At 38.5% G+C, this 20,188-nt stretch overlaps 1 protein-coding gene across 4 annotated transcripts in view; it reads left to right on the forward strand.

Annotated features, from left to right (window-relative positions):
- The window catches only part of LOC134213845 (eukaryotic translation initiation factor 4E-binding protein Mextli), a 39,257-nt gene that overhangs the window by 14,935 nt on the left and 4,134 nt on the right, over nucleotides 1–20,188 (forward strand). The window contains exons 5-9 of one of the 4 annotated variants that reach the window (XM_062693254.1): nucleotides 35–106; nucleotides 921–981; nucleotides 1,039–1,513; nucleotides 8,934–9,378; nucleotides 9,444–9,562. In XM_062693254.1, coding sequence (XP_062549238.1) covers nucleotides 35–106; nucleotides 921–981; nucleotides 1,039–1,513; nucleotides 8,934–9,378; nucleotides 9,444–9,562 — 1,172 coding nt within the window. Of the gene's footprint in view, nucleotides 1–34; nucleotides 107–920; nucleotides 982–1,038; nucleotides 1,514–8,933; nucleotides 9,379–9,443; nucleotides 10,400–20,188 lie in introns of those variants that run through there. The other 3 variants (XM_062693252.1, XM_062693255.1, XM_062693253.1) reach the window with 3 other exon arrangements.

Genomic DNA, 20,188 nt, shown 5'->3' on the forward strand with positions numbered 1-20,188 from the left:
TTTTATTTCCGATCGTTTTCTGCCGTTCGGTAAGTTATGGGAATCAAGGGGCGTAGAGTTCACATGATTGAGGAGTTGAGCGAAACGGTTATATCGTTCCAAAGAGGTAAAATAGTTCGTCCAGTGTGGATGGAAACTGTAACTTTGTTTGCGTGTGATTCACTAACAGCACCAACTGCACTTGCATTCAAATTGATTAAGCGCACTAAACATGACTTTTTCTTCAATGCACTACTCATATCACATCTTTTCGTTACCATATGCAAAGCTAAGTTTCAACATCATAAGTATTGATTTTTGTGTTTTTCATTGTTCTATGCAAAGGTTATTTGACGTCGTTTGGCGTGAAAAGAACAAGCCGTAATGGAGTATATTTTTTCTCAATATATATTTTTTCTCATAAAATAGTGACGTTTTCGGCGTCTTATTTGGACTGTATCTCGACTTTAATATTTGAAAAGTTTATTGGACAACTAGACGAAAAAATGCTAGTAGGTCATTTAAATTAGAACATAAACATTTTCTACAAAGTTTTAAAAGATTCCGCGTCTATTTATAGTAATATAAGGCTATTCATCTCATTAGTTTTTGTATTCTTGTAAGTACTCAGTTTTCTTCACTTGTTATTTTTTGTTAGACCATTAACAATTTTATACCAAGTGGCTTTCCTCATGGTTAAATGCTGTTTATAAATTTAGTACTACTAAGAAGCAAAACTATGGGAAGCTGTAATAACTTTTAAACACGCTTCATCGAACTTTCAACAAGATCAATCATATTGACGATACACATCACCTCATAAAAAACTTCATAGCATAGGCTTGGGTTCGTCTTGAAAATCTATACTAGTGTGTAACGTTGATCATGACTAAGTGTATGATAAGCTCAAATGATTGATTCTTCTTCCCCCTTATTCCCAGTGAATCCGGGTGCCAAGGAACGCCTTGTTCAAATCACGGGACCCAACGAGGAGAAGATAATGTAGGTTGTTGATTGACCTTTGGTATATTTAATTAAAATAAATGTTCTTTGTTGCAGTTACGCAAAGCAACTGATCGAAGACACAATCCGCCGCAATGCCTCTCCTGTGCGCTTGGACACTTCTCAGGATGGTTCGTGCAGTTCGCTGGCGTCGTCAGCTTCGGATGAAATGATCCATCCGAGGCGGTCGATTTCGGATGCGTCCGCCATTCCGACCGCTGGTGGACAACGTAACTCGATGATGGGCAATCCCAACGGAAATGTTTCCTACGTGCCAAATCAGCAGCAGTCAGTGACCGGGCTGAGTTTGAACTTGAATAACAACGCGATGTACCAGCAGCAACAGCAAGCCCAACCGCAGTTCACCCATCCTAAGCTCACCCGAACCAGTTCCCAGAACAATGGTCAACAAGCTGGCATGCTGCTGCACAGTTTCTCGACAAACGACGCCTCGCTGGGTGAGTTCAAATACACGGTGAACGTCGGAAAGCACAGCGTCAAAATCACTGGAGACTGCTTCGATCTAGTGAGGGTAAGTTCTTTACAAAAATGATAATTCAAGAGGATTTTCTTGAATTGCTGACAATTTTAGAATGCTAGTCCCGAGCAGAAGAGAATAACTCAATATTACCTAATTATGTTATTGATATCACGGTGCCCGGTAGACCGTTATTATAAAATAAAAATGTCCATCAAAACCAAGTACAGGGCTCGATTCCTGTGGTAATTCTGCACCTCTGGACCAATTTAAAAAAAAACCCTAGGAGGAATCTCGAGAAATCTTGATTTGAAGTTTTTAGTTAAGATATTTCAAAAGAATCCATATAAGAATCTAAAAATATCACCAAAAACCTTGATTAATCCACCTAGATAGATGTCCTTCAATTCTTCTTGAACCTGCCAGTCGGAAGTAACCACCAGCTTTGCAGGGTTGCTGTCCACCATTTCCAGCCTTATTTACGTTCTGGGTACTGGGTTCGTCGTAGAGCTGGGCAAGCTCTTGTTTCATCCACACACCATTCTCTTGCACAACACCAAAGATGGCCCTAAGCACGCGTTGCCATTATTAGAACTATAAATATTTACAACTGACTTATCTTACCTAACTTAAGTATGTTTTTGTATGGCTAACTTGTGTTGCTTTCAATGTTTAATAGAACGAAAGGTGAAAATTAATTTTATTTTAGTGTTTATGTTCATAATGGAGAGTAAGACCAGAGTTCGTGTAGAATAATAGTAGTTAGAAGCTGTTATACTCGATCACAGCACTTATTAACCGATCTTTGCTGCCAAATCTCGACAAAGTTCTAATCAACGGACTAGAAAAAGCATGTTTGATATGTAAGCCAAAACATATTCCGGTACCTGATAATTCAAGATATGGTACTTTGACGTGAATGGAAGCTGCGGCTTTTTCCGGCTGCTAGCAAAGCCATCAATTGCTTCCTCAAAACCATGTTCGAGTTTCAAAGAGCTGTACTGCCGTTCTACGCATAATTGTCCCATGTTACCTTTGATGAAAAAATCCAAACTCGAGTCAATTTGTCCCACCAATTCAAGAATCGATTCGATCATGAAATTTAACAAATAATTTTGGGATGTTATGAGCGTAGGCAACACTTTTCCAGGACATTAAACGAATCCCTACTTATTTGAACGGTTTTTAGCCTCTATTATCATCAGACAACAACTTCATTTTTTCAGTGGGACAAATTGACTCGAGTTTGAAATTTTTCATCAAGGGTAACATGAGACAATTATGCGTAGAAGGGCAGTGTAAGTTGCGTAAACTTTTTCAATTCAATTAAAAAAATGTTAATGTTTAAGCAGAGTAATGACGTTATCCGAAAGATCAGGATTCTAGTGAACTCTATGCAATTTGTTGATGCCTCATCTGTACTTGGTTCACCCATAAATTTACTCAACATGGCGCTTCTCGAGCAACTTTAACTTCGTATTAACAATTCCGAACTAGATGTGTAGTGACGGAGATAATCAAAGGTTCATATTGTTTCTTTATTAAAGTGTTTTTAAAAGTTCAAAAATTGAATATTTCTTCGTCGTAACCGAAAACCCAAAAGAATATGCACATAAATTGTAAATTTTTTTCTTTCTCTTGTTCATTTTTCCTGATGTTTTCCTTGGTTCTTGAGATCTCATTTTATATGCCGAGCTTACTATTGAAAATAGTAGCTTTTCCTTACCGCTATCTTTGGAGTCATTACCAGTCCGATGATGCTTTTGCGGGGAAATCTCAGAATATGATAAAGCTCCGTCAATTCAGTTGTTACAGCATCTGACGAAGATCTAGCCTGTTATATAATGCTAAACAACTACACTACTTTAAACAAATCTTTAAGCTGTTGGTTTTTTCATCATTTTTTTTTTCAAAATTTCAATCTTTACTTTTGATGCTCGAATACATTTGTGAATACAATAAAAAAATACAAACTTTAATCTGAATGGCATTTAACAAAGAATCTGCAGCCTGCACGTGAATTCATGAATGGTTCTGAACGAGAGGTGCATTCTTGAAGATAGACGGCTTCAAGCCATACAAAAACATACCTAAGTCAGTTTGGTGAGCTTAAACAGTTGTAAAATTTTTTAATTGTAATAAAAGGTAGTAACTTTTATAATAACGGCCTACCGGGACACCGTGTGATACCCTACACTGTTATGAACTTGGTGTGCATAAGAGGTTAAACACAAACAAAAATACAAAAATAAATATGCAAAATATTTCAGACACAGCATACTCTGTTATTACAATACCAAACGCATATCAAATTTATTATTCGTTTGATAGATAAATATTAAGCTGAGCATTCACTTGCAGAGCATCAGTCGACTGCAGAATTCGAATTTTTGAGTACCTATATCAGTTTTGCGGTGCTATTATTCGCCTGAAGTCATTGTTCTCTACCAGTGCACTATAGTCCAGGATACAGATTTACGCGGAAAGATTTTACGCCCAAACTATATTTTTTAGAAAAAAAACCGTTGTTCTACAAAATTGTTCAAAATAGTAAGGCTATCATTATGGTGCTATCAAAAAATAGGGTGGCCCATCATATAAAAAAATAGGAAATATTTTTTTAACTCTCGGAATATTGACGTGTTATGTTCTACAAAGTTGTAGCGCAGCTTATTCCAATCAATTTGGCTAAAAAAAACTTTTTCTGTAGCTCTTAAGTTGGCTGATTTAGAGCAACTTTACTTAATTGGATTAGGGTGAACCTCAAAAAAACAGTATTTTTGATCTACTTTTTTTTATTTTAGATTTCTTGAAAAAGTTATCTTCAGGTGACTTTTAGAGCTAAAAAAATGCAACTTTTGATGAGTGAATATGCTTAATAGATTTTTTCAATCAAAAGTTATATTCGTTTTTCTGTCAAAATCGCATTTTTTTTCATAAGTTGATATCTCCGGTTAGGGCACACCAAAACAATATATTTACACAGCATTTGAAAGAGAAATTCATATTCTTTATTATGTGAAAAAATTGGGGATACGTTATTTTTTCATCTCAATTTTACTATAATCATGTTTTTTTTCAAATAAATTGATATAACTCGACGACGGAAAAGAATACAGACGATATTCTTATAGCAAAATCGATACGGAAGAATGCAAAGACTCGAAATTTCAATTATGCCAATCGAAAAACAGGGGAAGTGTGAATGATGACTGCGGGACAGAGTATTCGCTACGCTAAGGACTGTTCAGTTTATTAAGAGGACACTTTTACATGACGATATAAAACAGACAGATTGGTCAATTTTGATGGAGTTTGCTTTATAGTGTACTATAATACACTGTCGACCAACTGTCATTTTTGAAAAGAGATGAAATAGTTTAAATCCAACAAAATGGAGACTTTTGTCAAAGCATGTCGAATTTCGTGTAAACATAAGTTTCCCAACAGATTTTTTTATAAGCAAAATTGCCAGTTTGTAAAACAAATGTAAATCGGCATGTCAACAAAATCATCAAGAAGATTGGAAAGAAACACACTTCCAATGATTTGTCAAGATTCAGAAACAGTAGAGCCTTAGACTGTTGAAAATGCAATACATTGTGATTGGATTTCATTCCTAGAAGGTCAGATAATATATTCAACACAAAAAAACAGATTTCTAAAAATATTGATGGTTTAAAAAACATCGACAATACAAAAAGTCCTCTTTAAAAACTGAACAGTCCTTACGTTTGAATTTTCGATCTCCCGCCGGACATTTCCTATAACGATTTGTTATTGGTGGTTGTTGACCACAATCCACGACGGAAAGGCAAAACCTAGGGTTGGATCAAGTTTTTACTGGTGTTAGAGGCGTGTAGCGTAATTCTTCCACATTAATAAATTTTAAAGAAAAAAAAATTGGGTACCCTAGAGGAATTTAAAAAAAAAAAGACCTAACCGCGGTAGAGGTTGGTACTCGGATTCTGATGGTTTTTCCTCAGACCTTTAAGTAGTCTTGTTGTGTAAGGGTTATCACGCCTATCTAGTGAGTAGGAGGTTAAGGGTTCGAGTCCCTCCAAGACACGTGGATGCTTTTTCGCAAATTTCATATCTATTTTTCCATTTCGAAGCATGTGCTGTGCATATGCACAGCCAAGATATACAACAAAAAAAAATTCAAGATTTTTTCGAAGTTTTGTATTAAAGATGCGATTTGAAACTTCAATCGTTATTATCTCAGAATCTCACGTATTACGTAAGTTCTTATACAGGGTGTCTGCAAATTATCCGTACAACAAGACAGGTTTTTAAATATTTTTTGGAATAAATTAAAGAACCAGCATACATTGCATGTTATTATAATAGGACTACATAAACCAAGCTGAATTTGCTCACATTAAAATGACCCCAGTATCCTGAGTTGTACGCCTTCGATCGTGTTGGAAAAAAATCACGACGGCCGCACGTTTCTATACAGATACTTTTCACACATTTTTGACGATTGTGACATGATTTCAAATGTCTCGATAATATGTTCGGTGTTTTGATGGCTGTTGATTTCAAGATAGACCATACCGAATGATAAATTCAATCCAAATCGGGTGAGTTGGAAGGCAATTCCTTTTTGTTCGGAAAACCGGAAAAAAGCTTGTCATAAGACGAGTTTGTACAATCTCATTTAATTCCACCACTTAATTGTACCTTGACAGATACGGATTTCGACCTCAACAGTAAGGTCGTCTTCAGTGTCTGGTACTTGACTCGACAAACTCGTCTTATGACAAGTGAAGACATTCCACTAAAAAGCTCAAAATAATTTTCTTGACGGAAGAAAAGCATTCACAAAGATTTTTTTATACATGAAATGACGCTCAGTGTTCTCAGAATATACATTTGTTACAGCCTGCTGAGTTGTTATGCCCATTGGCCATATAGCTACCGATTCAGTCCATTATTGTCTGTTTTTGATTTGTAGAAACAAACTATCAAAATCTGTACGGATAATTTGCAGACACCCTGTAGGGGATGAGGGGGTTTTCTGTCTTTTTCCATTCATTCCAAATCATTTGTATTAAAAAAATCTTACATGGGGAGTAAGGAAGGGTCGAAAAACCTAGAGAAAATGCTTACGTAATAAGTGTACGATCCCTCAGTGAAAAAAAATAGAATTTCAACGAGAAATTTTCAAATGTTGGGAAACTGTTTGGAATTTCTTCAGGAAATTTATCGAAATTTTGAAGGAATTTCTTTGGTGTTCTGGTGGGATTTTTTTGTATTGTCGATGGGAAATTCCACGGGAAATTGTTCAACAAGGGGAAGGAACGTTCGGCCGGAAAACGGTTTGTTATTTGACCGAAAGCGATATACGATAGAACTGGTTATTTGACAAAAATAATGTTTGCCCTAACAGGTTGTTTGATCGAAATATTCGTTCGCCAGAGAAGGCCATTTGGCCGAAAATGTGATTTGGCCAAACGTCATTTGATGAATGGGCCATATGGCCAAAAATGCAATTTTCGGTAAAATAGCCCTTTCTGCAAGCCATGTCGGCCAAACGACTTTTTTTAGACTTTTTCGGCAAAATGATCAGCTCGGCCGAACAAATTGGCTTTGTTGTCATATGGCTACCCCTTTGCTTTATACGCAGGAGGACGAGGGTTCAATCCCAAACCCATTTTAATCATGTTCTTGCAATCGCTAGAACTGGAAATGGAATCCATACCGTTTCATCTTCTACTTTTATTCTAACTACTATTTCAGCATTCTATTAGAATTGGAAATGAACGGAAAGCTCGTCTCCTATAAATAATAAATTCATTCCTATCACATTGGCAACCCGTTAACCATAGAGTCTTACCCTCAAATTCCAATAAAATTCCCCTTGAACCAGTGGCGTCTGGTCGGCCTGTTCAACCTGTTCATTGCACAGGTAGGCCAACTAATGAAGATTATATTTTGATCTTGTGTTCAAAAACATAGTTGCACCGCGGTTGGCAGAAAACAGAGAGTTGTTGCAACAGCTACGTTCAATTTGGTTTCTGAACCAGTCAACACATTTGAAACATAGGCAAACATGTAGCTTTCCTTTTTGTATTCAGGCTTTTGGTTGTTTGTGTCCTACCAATGCACAAAAAGACACTCCTGCATCAAAACACGTGTTTTTTTGTCTCTGCCCGCCTACATGTAGAACACGAAGCGATGCAACAAACCTTGCAACGAAACGGCGTCGCAGTTCGTTCAAGTTTACGACGTGAACGAAGAAGAAAATATGAGAGAGAATTGTGAGGAAAATTTTCTCTCTATTCGTCTGTTTGGGAACGAAGTGCTGCAACACACTGCGAGCATAATATCGACGCCTTCTCACATTTCGTTGCAACTCGTTCAACTTCAAATTTGAACGAGCAAAGATATATTCTTCTGTCGTTCAACTATGCGCGGAATACAAAACTACAGATTATACGAATGCCAGTTGTAACAACAGTTACATATTTGACTTAGTTCGTGGGGAGCAGCTTGGTTCAGCATAATTATTTGAACGTAGTTCTTTTCTATTTCAATATTGTTTGTTCAAGTTCATATATTTCGAGGATGTCTCATATGTGGCTCAAATATAGCTGTAATGATGTGCATAACCTTACTCTTTCAATGAAAACTTATTGGTTATCAAATGGTTGCATGATGCTTTTCCCTTGCTAACGACCAACAACGAAAAGTGAGCTTTATAAAGATATTTTTCCGATGGTCACTGGTGACGCCAGTCATAGTTATTTGGTAGGGCACCATTTGTTGCAAGAACGTTGCCTTTGGCAACAAAGCGTGCTAGCGACGAGTGGCGCCACACCGCGCACGTGCTGAAGGGTTAATAAGAATGATATTTGATTGTTGAACATTTTTGAACAGGTTCCCAATTATTCTACGCGACGCCACTGCCTTGAACTCGTGGCAAGTGCAGAGGTATACTCGGCTTACAGAGGGCGAGTGCTGTACACCGCCAACGGATGATTTCGGTAGCGCCAACGTTTTCTTCCGGCTCATCTACCGTACTACACGACTGGAGGAAGAATAATTCGTAGCGGCATTTCAATTCATCAAGGAAGAAAAGCTATGTGATTCGATCTTCTGCCGTACTAAAATCGACTTCTGCCGGACTCGCTCACTATCGTCGACAGCGTGATGTGATACAACACGACCGTGTGGTAGTTTCTCACCAGTTCCAAATCCTGAAGCAGATCCGGAGTGCCACTGCGACCAGTTATTAGATCTATTGTAGTAGGCTGCTTCATCAGGGCCTATTCATAATTATGCAAAGATTGCAAATGTTACCAACGAATAAAGTTCAATAATTTTAGTTTCAAGGGGTATCAAATTGAAAAAAAAAAATGAACTGTTTTATATAATTATGGTCTACCTTACTCTTGAATAAGTCCTACAACAGTACCTTCTGTCCAGATTACTAGGAATATCACTTAACGGTAAATAATTATTACAGGTTGCCAAACTGGTGCTGGATGATTATTTCAGTAGCAACGAATTCCTAGCTTCGGTCGAGATGGGATCCAATTTTGATTTGCCAAGCTCGTTAGCATCGCCGGTAACACCGATGCCAGGTCAGCATCAACTGATTACCGGGTCACCCTTCGTCGACAGTGGCGTCGGCTTGGATGCCATGGGCGGTGGAATCGGTTCGATGGGTGGCAACTGCATTGAAGTCGATGACGACGTCTTCATCATAGATCCACCAACACTGGGTGGTGGCAGTCTGAAATCAGGCGACAGTTCAAGTTCTTCCAGCTCAACATTGGTCACCTCCACGCCAGTAAATAACGGATTGAGCCGATCGAGAAGAAGTCATTTCTCGCGCAAGGACAGCGCACCGGAGGGCATTAAGGATGGCGCAGGCGCCACGCCAACTACGAAGGACGATTCTACGCCAGGTAAATTCTAGCATCTTTCCTATCATCCAATCTTCTCTAATTCTTTGATTGACTTCGCTTTATAGTGAGAATCGTTCACGAATACGAACGTTTGATCTACTACTCCAAATCTCCCCACTCATGGGCGTTGCCACGTGACTGGCTGAAGATCTGCGACAAACTACCCTATCTAATACGAAACAAGGTAAACGACAATATTGTCAGCTCTCTTCCGGGCACTCGAGTGCCCTCGGGCGATCGGGACAGCCTAAGATACGACTGTAAAAACTGTAATCATAGCTCGACTACCACCATCACAAGTACTACCACCGCAACCACGGCATCTACCTCCATCAATTATACTAATATTAGGAACGAGTGTGATCCTGACGGTACTAACAATCATCATAATAATAACCATCCATTTACTAGTGATATCAGTAACAATAACACGCAGCAGCATCGAAGAGGCGTGCTTTCGAAAAGTTTTCTCACGCGTCACGCTTCGCTCAGTACGAGCAATAACGATATATTCGGTTCGGTGGGTGGGTCGGGGCGCCTCCAAAATCATTATCAGCAAGCATTCCACCGGTTTCCGAAGTTAGCGGGGAAAAGCACTGACAGCACCCCGTACCGATTGATGCGATATAAGTCAACCGGTGACTGAACTATGGCTCACCCACATCACGGTTTTGTTCAACCGTAACGTTCGCCTTGAATTACGAATCAAATTGATAGTGCTTAATTCTGCTTGCATCGGATGTTTGTTCCTTATTGATCTGAGCTTATATTGCTATCTTAGTCATTTATTTTTAGCTAATTTTATCACAAGTGATAATATGAAATTGATAGAATCTTTTATGTGATCATCAATCAAACTCCATCCAATGCAAAACGAACTGAAACGAAAAGATACTAACTTGTGCAATAACATAAATAAGCTTTAGTATGTCGAACCAAAAAACGCGAGGCCTTCCATTGGAAATTTGTAAAATGAATGTATTGTTAAGTTTAACAAAGCTGAATAAAGTTTTAAAATAAGTGCCTTTTATGTATTCACTGCATCGGTATTGCTTTACATGTGTACATTTGTGATTGTTATATTAGTAAAACCCATATTCATTCATCTAGTAGTGATACTTACCTTCTCGTAACTAATCAATTCAAATTAGAAAATGTCTTTAAAGTGAAATGTAATCGTGAGTAAAACTTTGTTTCACAACTAAGGTGAACATAAAATAGAGGGCCAAACAGTTGAGAATAATACAGAATTTGCTATCATATATTCAGCATTCGAATTAAGAATGGGATTGGTGCAATGACGCTTATACGTGTCTAACAAGGAACGGAATTGCAATTAGCCTTCGCATCATTTCGCAGTTATACAGTTTTATTGCAGGTACTTATCCTATTATCTATTACCGCACGGTGCTTTGGTTCAAATTAAAGTAAGGAACAGTGGTTGTACGTGGTCAAGGGTAAAATTTTAGCTCTACTCCTTTTTTTCTTTTTCTTCAATTTTCGTCCGTATTGAAAAGAAGATATTAGGGGAAACCGCCAAATGTTGAACGGCTAATATTGTCGCCTATTGTTGAACTCTCATAAGAAATGCAAGTGCGTTCAACAATAGGCGAAGAAATTAGCCGTTCAACATTTGGCGAATTACCCTAGTTATGGAGCAATATGTGTAAATCGGAAGAACTTTTAATTGAAATGTCAAAGCATGTTTTATTCGCAAGGAAAAAAAGGAAAATTATTATTCAATCAACTCTCTGTTCTCGAATTTCCGGACCTTTTGTGCCGCTACGTTTACAAGTTTTTTTGTGGTTTGAAATTTTATTTGATTTTGTCATTTTATGTACATATACAAACGGAGCTCTGTTTTCAAATTAATTTAACTGAAATTGGAACTTTAAAGCGTCTACATAAATTCTATCTATTAAACGATGGTCAAGCATTGACGTACAGAGGATCAAGAGGTGAGTCGTACACGATATACGAAAGATCCCGGGTGGAGAGTTTGTCTGATCAAGATTCTGCCGCAATCGGATTTGCCAGAAGAAATCGAAATGGAGAAATTTAGAATCGTACGGCTTGGAAATGAAAATTATGAATACTGGAGTTTCCAAGTAAAGAGCCTTCTGATGCGAGAGAAATTATGGAAATATGTTGTCGGCAATCCGCCGGAGCCCGCCTATGATGCTTGGAAGAATGAAAACGCAAAAACCCAAGGGACAATAGCCTTATTCGTTGGAGTAATGCAGCAGTCCCTGATTCGAAACTCCAAAACCGCAAATGAAATCTGGGACACGAATCAAACCGTCCAAAGCAAGAATTAACAGTCGACCTTATCAAGCAAAAACTATTGGATGAATCATTACAGCGAAGTGAGAAAACAGGAAGAACTGAAATAATCCTACGAACTGAAGCAGTATCCAAAGTAATTGTCTGCCATCACTTTTTGAAGTATGTGTACACATGAAACGATTCAGCAAGCGGAATCAGAAGAAGTATGGGAAGAGCAAAACTTGTCCGAAACCACCAGCGATGTTCAAGCCAAGAGCCAGAATTGTAAAGGAAGAAGATACGTCAAAATTTGCTGTAACTACATTGAGCGCCCCCATTCCTGAGTCAAATGTAATGAAAGAATGGATTGTAGAGTCTGGGGCTTCGAGTCACATGTGTAGTGACGAAAGCTTTCTCCAAGTCATTGAACACATCTCACACATGTCTGTTACCCTTGCTGGTGGTCGAGTTGCTGATGTGACTGGAAGAGGAACTGGAATGTTAAGCTGCTTGTCGTAAGACGAGTTTGTACTATCCCATTGAATTCCACCACTTAATTGTATCTTGACAGATACGTATTTCGACCTCAACAGTAAGGCCGTCTTCAGTGTCTCGTTGAGGTCGAAATACGTATCTGTCAAGATACAATTAAGTGGTGGAATTCAATGGGATTGTACAAACTCGTCTTATGACAAGTGAAGACATTCCACTAAAAAGCTCAAAATAATTTTCTTAACAAAAAAGTTAAGCTGTAGAAACGGAGACGGGAAGAAAAGTGTTATCTCACTGTCTCCGGCACTTGACGCAAATCTCATTTCAGTTGGTCAACTGGCTGATAAAGGTGCGGAGGTCCGGTTTACTGCGAAAGAATGTTTTATTGAACACAACAATCATATTGCTGCGGTGGATACAAGAAGAGGTGGCCTGTACAGCTGGGACATCGTGACGGAATCCAACAACTGATTCGCGAGGGGCTTGCAACCGTTATTTCTATACGAGCCTGCTGTATCCATGAAGATTGTGAATGTTGTCTTGAAGGAAAAATGACACGACTACCTTTCCCGAAGCATTCTCACTCACAGTCCAAGATAGCAGATTTGGTCCATACAGACATATGCAGGCCGATGAATACAGAATCGCCTGGAAGAGCGCGGTATTTTATGGTGGTGATTGATGATTACAGCCGTTTTGCCACAATGTTTTTTTTTAAACGAAAATCAGTACAATCAAAGTTATTTGCCTATTTGCCTATTAAACCACCCGACTTGGACGTTAATTTACAATGTTATGAAAACTCATATTTGGATATGTACGTTATGTGGAAGATATTGATTTGGAAAATGCATTGGAGGTAACCACTTTCCCTTCGATGGGACTCGAACCCAGTAGGGTCATGGGTTCGAGTCCCATCAAAGGGAAAGTGGTTACCTCCAATAAATTTTCCAAATCAATATCTTCCACATAACGTACATATCCACATATGAGTTTTCAGAAAATCAGTAGCTATCGTACGAATTCAAAATTATGCTAAAATGGTTCATACCAGATTAGGAAGATATCCTGCTGCTATACGATCGGACCAAGGAGGAGAATACAAATCCAAACAGCTGGGAAGATTTTATCTAGCAGATCTGTTGAGCTGACACCACATGAATTATGGTATGGACAAAAACCTGATTTTTCGCACTTTGTTTGGTTGCCAGGCGTACGTGCATATTCCAGCAGAAAAGTGTTTGTGGGCCATCAAGTGACAAGATAGTTTTCAGTCGAGATGCGCGTTTCTTGGAGAATGAAAGCATCAGCAAGCATCAGATGAAGCATAACACTGTGATTGAAATCGAGTCCCGCGTTAGTTCAGAAGGTTGCAATGAACCAGACCATGCTGAAAGAGAATATGAAAGCGAATCTGAGTATGAATCTGATGAAGAAACCCTAACTTCATCATCCGAGAAGATAATGACACCCGTACGAAGGTCTCAGCGTAGAAATCTGGAGATTTACTGAAACAATCAACATGGCGAAAAAGCAGAAGCACGTTTCTGAGCCAAGAAGCTATGACAAAGCAATCAGTGATGCAGATGCAGATTGCGTTCAATGAAAATCGGTTATTGAGGTTTAGCCCGATTAGTAGCGCAAGGGCTCACGCAAAAATATGGAACCGATTATGATGAAGTGTTTGCCCCCGTAGTGAAGCAGATGACGTTTCGAGTATTCCTTTCGATGGAATGTCAACGAAATATGGTCATAAAGCATGCTGATGTAAATGAAAAGCTAAAATATAACAACATAAATTTAAGCGTTCTATTGAATCTATGAGGCAACTTGAACATATTGCAGAAAATATTACTAAAAATATTAAACATGCTTATATGAGTAGCTGTCCAATCAAGAAAGGATTCTCAACCAGAGATGTTCCTTGGTGGAATAGAACCTTGAATAAGCTGAGGAAAAAATCTCGACAGCTTTTCAACAGAGCAAAAACATCCGGCGAATGGGATCAATACAAAGAAGCCCTTTCAATGTTCAATAAAGAATTAAGAAAATCAAAAAGAAGAACATGGAAATTTTGTTGTGAAAACATGGAAAAAACTCCAGATGTAGCAAAACTACAGAAAGTACTTTCAAAAGACCATTCTAATGGTCTAGGAAACGTGAAGAAAACAAACTGTAGTTTTACTGCTAACTCGGAAGAAACTCCTAAAATTATGATGGAAACTCATTTCCCTGGTTCAAATTTAATTCGAAGTGGAGATAGGATAAGAGAAGAAGCTGAGGAAACCTTTCGGCCAAATGGGACTATAATTAACAACTCAACTGAACTTAACACTATCTTCACACGGTCTAAAGTTGAGTGGGCAATGAACTCCTTCGAACCTTTCAAGTCTCCAGGAAGAGATGGTATTTTTCCAGCACTTCTTCAGAAGGGTGGAGAAGTGTTACTTGATTCTCTTACTAATGTTTTTAAAGCTAGTCTAGCACTTGGCCATATACCAAAAATTTGGTCCAAAGTTCGAGTTATCTTTATTCCAAAAGCAGGAAAGAGACAAAACAAATGCAAAATCATACAGACCAATAAGCCTTACATCGATCATGCTAAAAATAATGGAAAAAATAATTGATGAATATATCAAAATATCTGAAAACAAACTCCTTAAGCAGGCATCAGTTTGCTTATCAATCCATCAAATCTATTGTCACAGCTTTGCATAAATCTAGTTTAAAAAATAGAAAGCTCCTTCAATGCCAAGGAGATCACCCTGGTTGCATTGCTCGATGTAGAGGGCGCATTTGATATTGCTTCTTATAAATCTATGAAAAAGTCGATGGAAAAAATGAATTTTGAAAAGGTAATTATAGTCTGGATTATGGAAATGCTGAATAATAGACAAGTATATGCCGAACTGGGAGATTCAACTATAAAAATCAAGACCACCAAAGGTTGTCCGCAGGGAGGTGTACTATCTCCTTTGTTATGGTCTCTCATAGTCGATGATCTTCTGAACAAACTAGTAGAACAAGGTTTCGAAGTTATTGGTTTTGCTGATGACGTTGTCATAATAGTTCGTGGAAAATTTGACTCAATAATCTCTGAAAGAATGCAAGCTGCGTTGAACTGCACTTTGCAGTGGTGCTTAAACGAAGGATTAAATATAAATCCAGCAATACTGTTTAAGTTCCATTCACTCGTAGAATAAAGTTTACGCTAAAAGGCGTGACAATTGATAGGACAGTTCTAAAATATTCGTCGATTACGAAGATGTAATGAGTTTTTAGAAGGCAATCTTTTAGGACATATGAGTATACTGAGAGATTTTCCTATTAATCCAATCGTAGTAATGAACGAAGACTGGATGGAAAAGAGCCTGAACCTAGATATACCATACGCAGTAGTTCAAACGACCGCCAAATATGGGAATTAGGGGGGGGGGCAAATATTCCTCCAGGATCGATTATGTTCTACACAGATGGATCAAAACGCAGTCAAAAACGAATTCACCACAACCGCTCAAAATTTGCAATGATTAACTTATACATACCAATGGGAAAGTAGACTAATGCTTCCCTTGCATAAATATTTGCCATCTTGGAATGCACATTCGTATGCTTGCAAAGAAAATACAGACATACCCGGATTTGTATATTCTCAGACAGCCAGGCGGCTCTGAATGCATTAAAATCATTCAAATGCCAGTCTAAATTAGTTTGGGAATGCATAAAATTGCTGAAACAACTAGCTATGTCGAACCAGGTATATTTGTACTGGCTGCCAGGCCATTGTGGCATCGAAGGAAACGAAAAAGCGGATTTACTCGCAAGACAAGGTTCAGGTGTCCAGTTCATAAGGACCCGAACCTTTTTGCGAAGTTTCTGAATGTGTTATACAAATGGAGATTAATAAATGGGAGAATGAGACGATACAGTCCAGTTGGATCGCTACAAACGCCTTAAGACAATCTAAACAGTTCATCATTCCATAATACAAGAAAATTTCAAATAAATTGCTAAATCTGAAAAAAAGTTCTTTGAAAATAGTTATTGGTCTGCTCACAGGTCATTGTCCGGCCAGATATCATTTTAAAAAGATAAAGAGAAGCCAAACTAATATCTGTCGCTTTTATAACTGTGAGATTGAGACCTCTCAACATCTGCTGTGCGATTGTTCAGCACTATTCCTGCGAAGAAAGAAGTACTTTGAGAAGGGCATATTAGGTCATACCGATATCTGAACAGCAAACTCAAATATGTCAGTAAAGTTTATTGAAACGGTAGCCAATAGCGGTAACCCCACATCACATATTCACATGGTAATTTGCTGATCTGAGTAGATGCAAAATTAACAAGGGGTATACCACAATAGATCAACTTAAAGGAGGGGCCCTCCTTAGCCGTGCGGTAAGACGCGCGGCTACAAAGCAAGACCATGCTGAGGGTGCCTGGGTTCGATTCCCGGTGTCGGTCTAGGGAATTTTCGGGTTGGAAATTGCCTCGACTTCCCTGGGCATAAAAGTATCATCGTGTTAGCCTCATGATTAGGGGGGCTCAAATTATTATGGGAACAACTTTTTTTCAATTTTTTGATAGGCCGCTCTCTTATTCAGTTCTATTTGATGCCCTGATGCTCTGGTTACCATTTTGCATTCGTATATCATGAGTAGGGTGGCTCAAAAAACACTTTTTCAAATTTTTTGATAGGCCGCTCTCTTATTCAGTTCTATTTGATGCCCTGATGCTCTGGACAAAATTTCAGCCAAATCGGTCAACTTTTGGCGCGGTGCTAAACTCGTTGGAAATTTATATGCAAAAATGTATGCAGAAACATCAAAAAATAGTGATTTGCAGTTGGACAGCACAACTTACGATGAAGAACTATGATACTCATTCAGATCTTGAAGAATTTTATACAAAATGTTATGCAGAAAACCGCGAGAAGGTAAGAGTTTCCCCGGCTAAGTTATTAACATTTTGCTTAAGTGGTATTTGAGCAAATTTCGTTTCTTTTACCTTTGAAAAGAAATAAATTCACCCCTACAACACTCCAGTAAAATGCTAATATCTTTTGCTAATAAACTCTAATCTTCTTGCGGTTTTCAGCATAACATTCTGTATTTAATTCTACAAGAACTGAATGAGTATCATGGTTCTTGATCAAAAATTGTGCCGTCCAACTGCAAATTACTGTTTTTCGATGTTTCTGCATACATTTTTGCATATAAACTTCCAACGAGTTTAGCACCGCCCAAACGTTGACCGATTTGGCTGAAACTTTGTCCAGAGCATCAGGGCATCAAATAGAACCGAATAAAAGGGCGGCCCATCAAAAAATTTGAAAAAGTGTTTTTTGAGCCACCCTACTCATGATATACGAATGCAAAAATGGTAACCTGGCTTAGAAACCTCGCAGTTAATAACTGTGGAAGTGCTTAATGAACACTAAGCTGCGAGGCGGCTCTGTCCCAGTGTGGGGATGTAATGCCAATAAGAAGAAGAAGAAGAAGTGGTTAAAATCCCAACAAAAAAAAATGCTGATGTAAAGACATATTTGCACGGAATACTGGAAGAAGACATTTACATGCCATCACCTCTGGTATCCAACGTCGCGGACTGTAATCTTGTGTTTCATCTATGCCGGAGTTTGTACGGTCTAAAGCAAGCCGCACGCGTTTGGAATAAGACCTTTAATAACGTGATCAAGCAGATGGGATTCGTGCAATCAAATAATGATTCATGCTTGTATGTTCGGAAGAATGGCAAGTAGTCTACCTACTTGGTCGTATACGTAGATGATCTTGTGGTCGCACGTGAGACAGAATATGAATATGAACATATCATTCAAAATTTGAGTAATCATTTTGAAATAACGTCTTTGGGTGATATAAAGCATTTCTTGGGCATCGTAATACAGAGAACCAGCCATGGAGTATCTTTAAAGCAGAAAGCATATATCAACAAGCTTTTGGAACGTTTTGGAATGCAAGATGCTAAACCGTCCAAAATTCCCGGCCACATCCAAACAAAGGAGGAGAATGAAGATAACTTGCCGAACAACAAACAGTATGCTAGTCTGATCGGATGACTGTTGTATGTAGCCGTTAACACACGTTCGGATATAGCGGTCAGCGTGTCCATTCTTGGGCGAAAATAAATGAGCCTTCTCAAGCGGACTGAGTGGAAGCCAAGAGAATTCTACGGGCCTGTTACACTGGCGCCCAGCTAAATAACCCACAATGATAGTAATGACGATTTCATATTACGGCAAGTATCGATTTGATTGTTTAGTGTGTGATTCATTTGATTTTTCGCGAGAATCATTTGTAATCCAATTAAATTGTAGGATCAACAGAGTTAGTTTAGTGTAGCAAAGAATCTGATTATAGGACAATTTGCCAAGACTCGTTCTACAGTTTATGAAGTTTTAGAATAGATTTAGTTTTTTGAGATTTGTGGCTTAGGTTAGGTTTCGAGTCTGTTAGTCCTCTAGTCAGATTCTTCGTCTCGAGCTGACTTAAGATTTTTTCATGAATCGGCTCTCCGGCTACAGCTGGTTTTATTTTGTTCGAATACTTGTGAATATTCAATCGAGTCTGTATCGTTTGTGCTATATTGAGTCTGTTTTTTTGTTGATTCTGTGTCTGGACTCAAGAGGAAAGCCTGAAAGTAGGCAATAAAATGTTTAGTTGTGATTTGTCCCAAGTTCGTTCCAGACACAGACATCGAATCGTTGATGCCAAATGGCATTAATTGATTCGAGGTGCCCATATAGGATAAGAATCCTACACAAAAGCTCAGCTATGAATACAGCAAACTAATTGCTGTAGACAAAATGCGCAATACGCAATAAAAATATATTTGCGGAATTTTGCTGCTGATGATGATCATGATACTAAAGTATACTGGAGGATCGAACTCAGAACCTCAAGATCTGCTGGCTTAAACAGTAGCATTTGTACCAATTCAGATCTGTATATTTGCGGGATTTGGCTGATGGACCAAAATCTCATACGAAACCTCGTCATTTCCCGTAGTGGGCACCACCTAGCCGTCTCTCTCAGGGCACCAGGAGAGAACGTGCATTATTTTAATTTGTTATTTGTTACATGTTGACTGTTTATCTTTATGTTTGTATAAAATAAATTTGTTACACTGACTTACATCGTCTAAGCGACAGAAAATCTACCTCAAGATTCACATTTCGTTTTGCCGGAGGATCAATAAGTTGGGGCGCAAAGAAGCAAACTTGTGTCACTTTGAGTAGCACAGAAGCCGAGTATGTGGCACTTACCGAATGTTGTCAAGAATTCCGGTGGGTTCAACGCATACTCGAAGACTTCTCTGTGAAGATTCAAATGTCGGTAATCATAGACGAAGATAATCAAGGTTGTATCAAACAGTCTACTTCACCAACCATGGGACGTAGATCCAAACACATTGAAACTAAATACCACTATGTACGGGAGTTGTAGCAAAGAGAAATGGTGGCAGATATGATGTCGAAGCCACTCTAAGCCATCAAGCTGAAACATTTCCACTACTTTTTGGGATTTTTAGAGCCCCCCTCCTCTGTTTCGCTTTTTTGTATTCCTATTATACGTACTGTCACAAAATCTTAGACCCCCCCCTAAAACCTGTGACATCATTTTTGAACGACCTCCTGTTTGTTGTGAATTCGTGACGCTGGATAGTAGCGTCCGAATTTTCGCAATTATAAAGTAGAGCTCTAAGTCAATGTTCGGGACTCTGAACACCTTACACCTATAACACATCCAAGAAATGCCGACCGTCGATCAGCACGTGATCTATCTTTGAGCAAGTGTCACCACTCGGATGTTACCAGGTGTGTTTGCGGATATTCTTACGTGCGAAGTAGGTACTGCTGATTGCCATCCCTCTACTGCCCTTCTACGCATAATTGTCCCATGTTACCCTTGATGAAAAATCTCAAACTCGAGTCAATTTGTCCCACTGGAAAAATGAAGTTGTTGTCTGATGATAATAGAGCCGAAAACCATTTAAATAAGTATGGATTCGTTTTATGTCCTGGAAAAGT

Source organism: Armigeres subalbatus, chromosome 2 (genome assembly GCF_024139115.2).
Source record: "Armigeres subalbatus isolate Guangzhou_Male chromosome 2, GZ_Asu_2, whole genome shotgun sequence".
NCBI lineage: Eukaryota > Metazoa > Arthropoda > Insecta > Diptera > Culicidae > Armigeres > Armigeres subalbatus.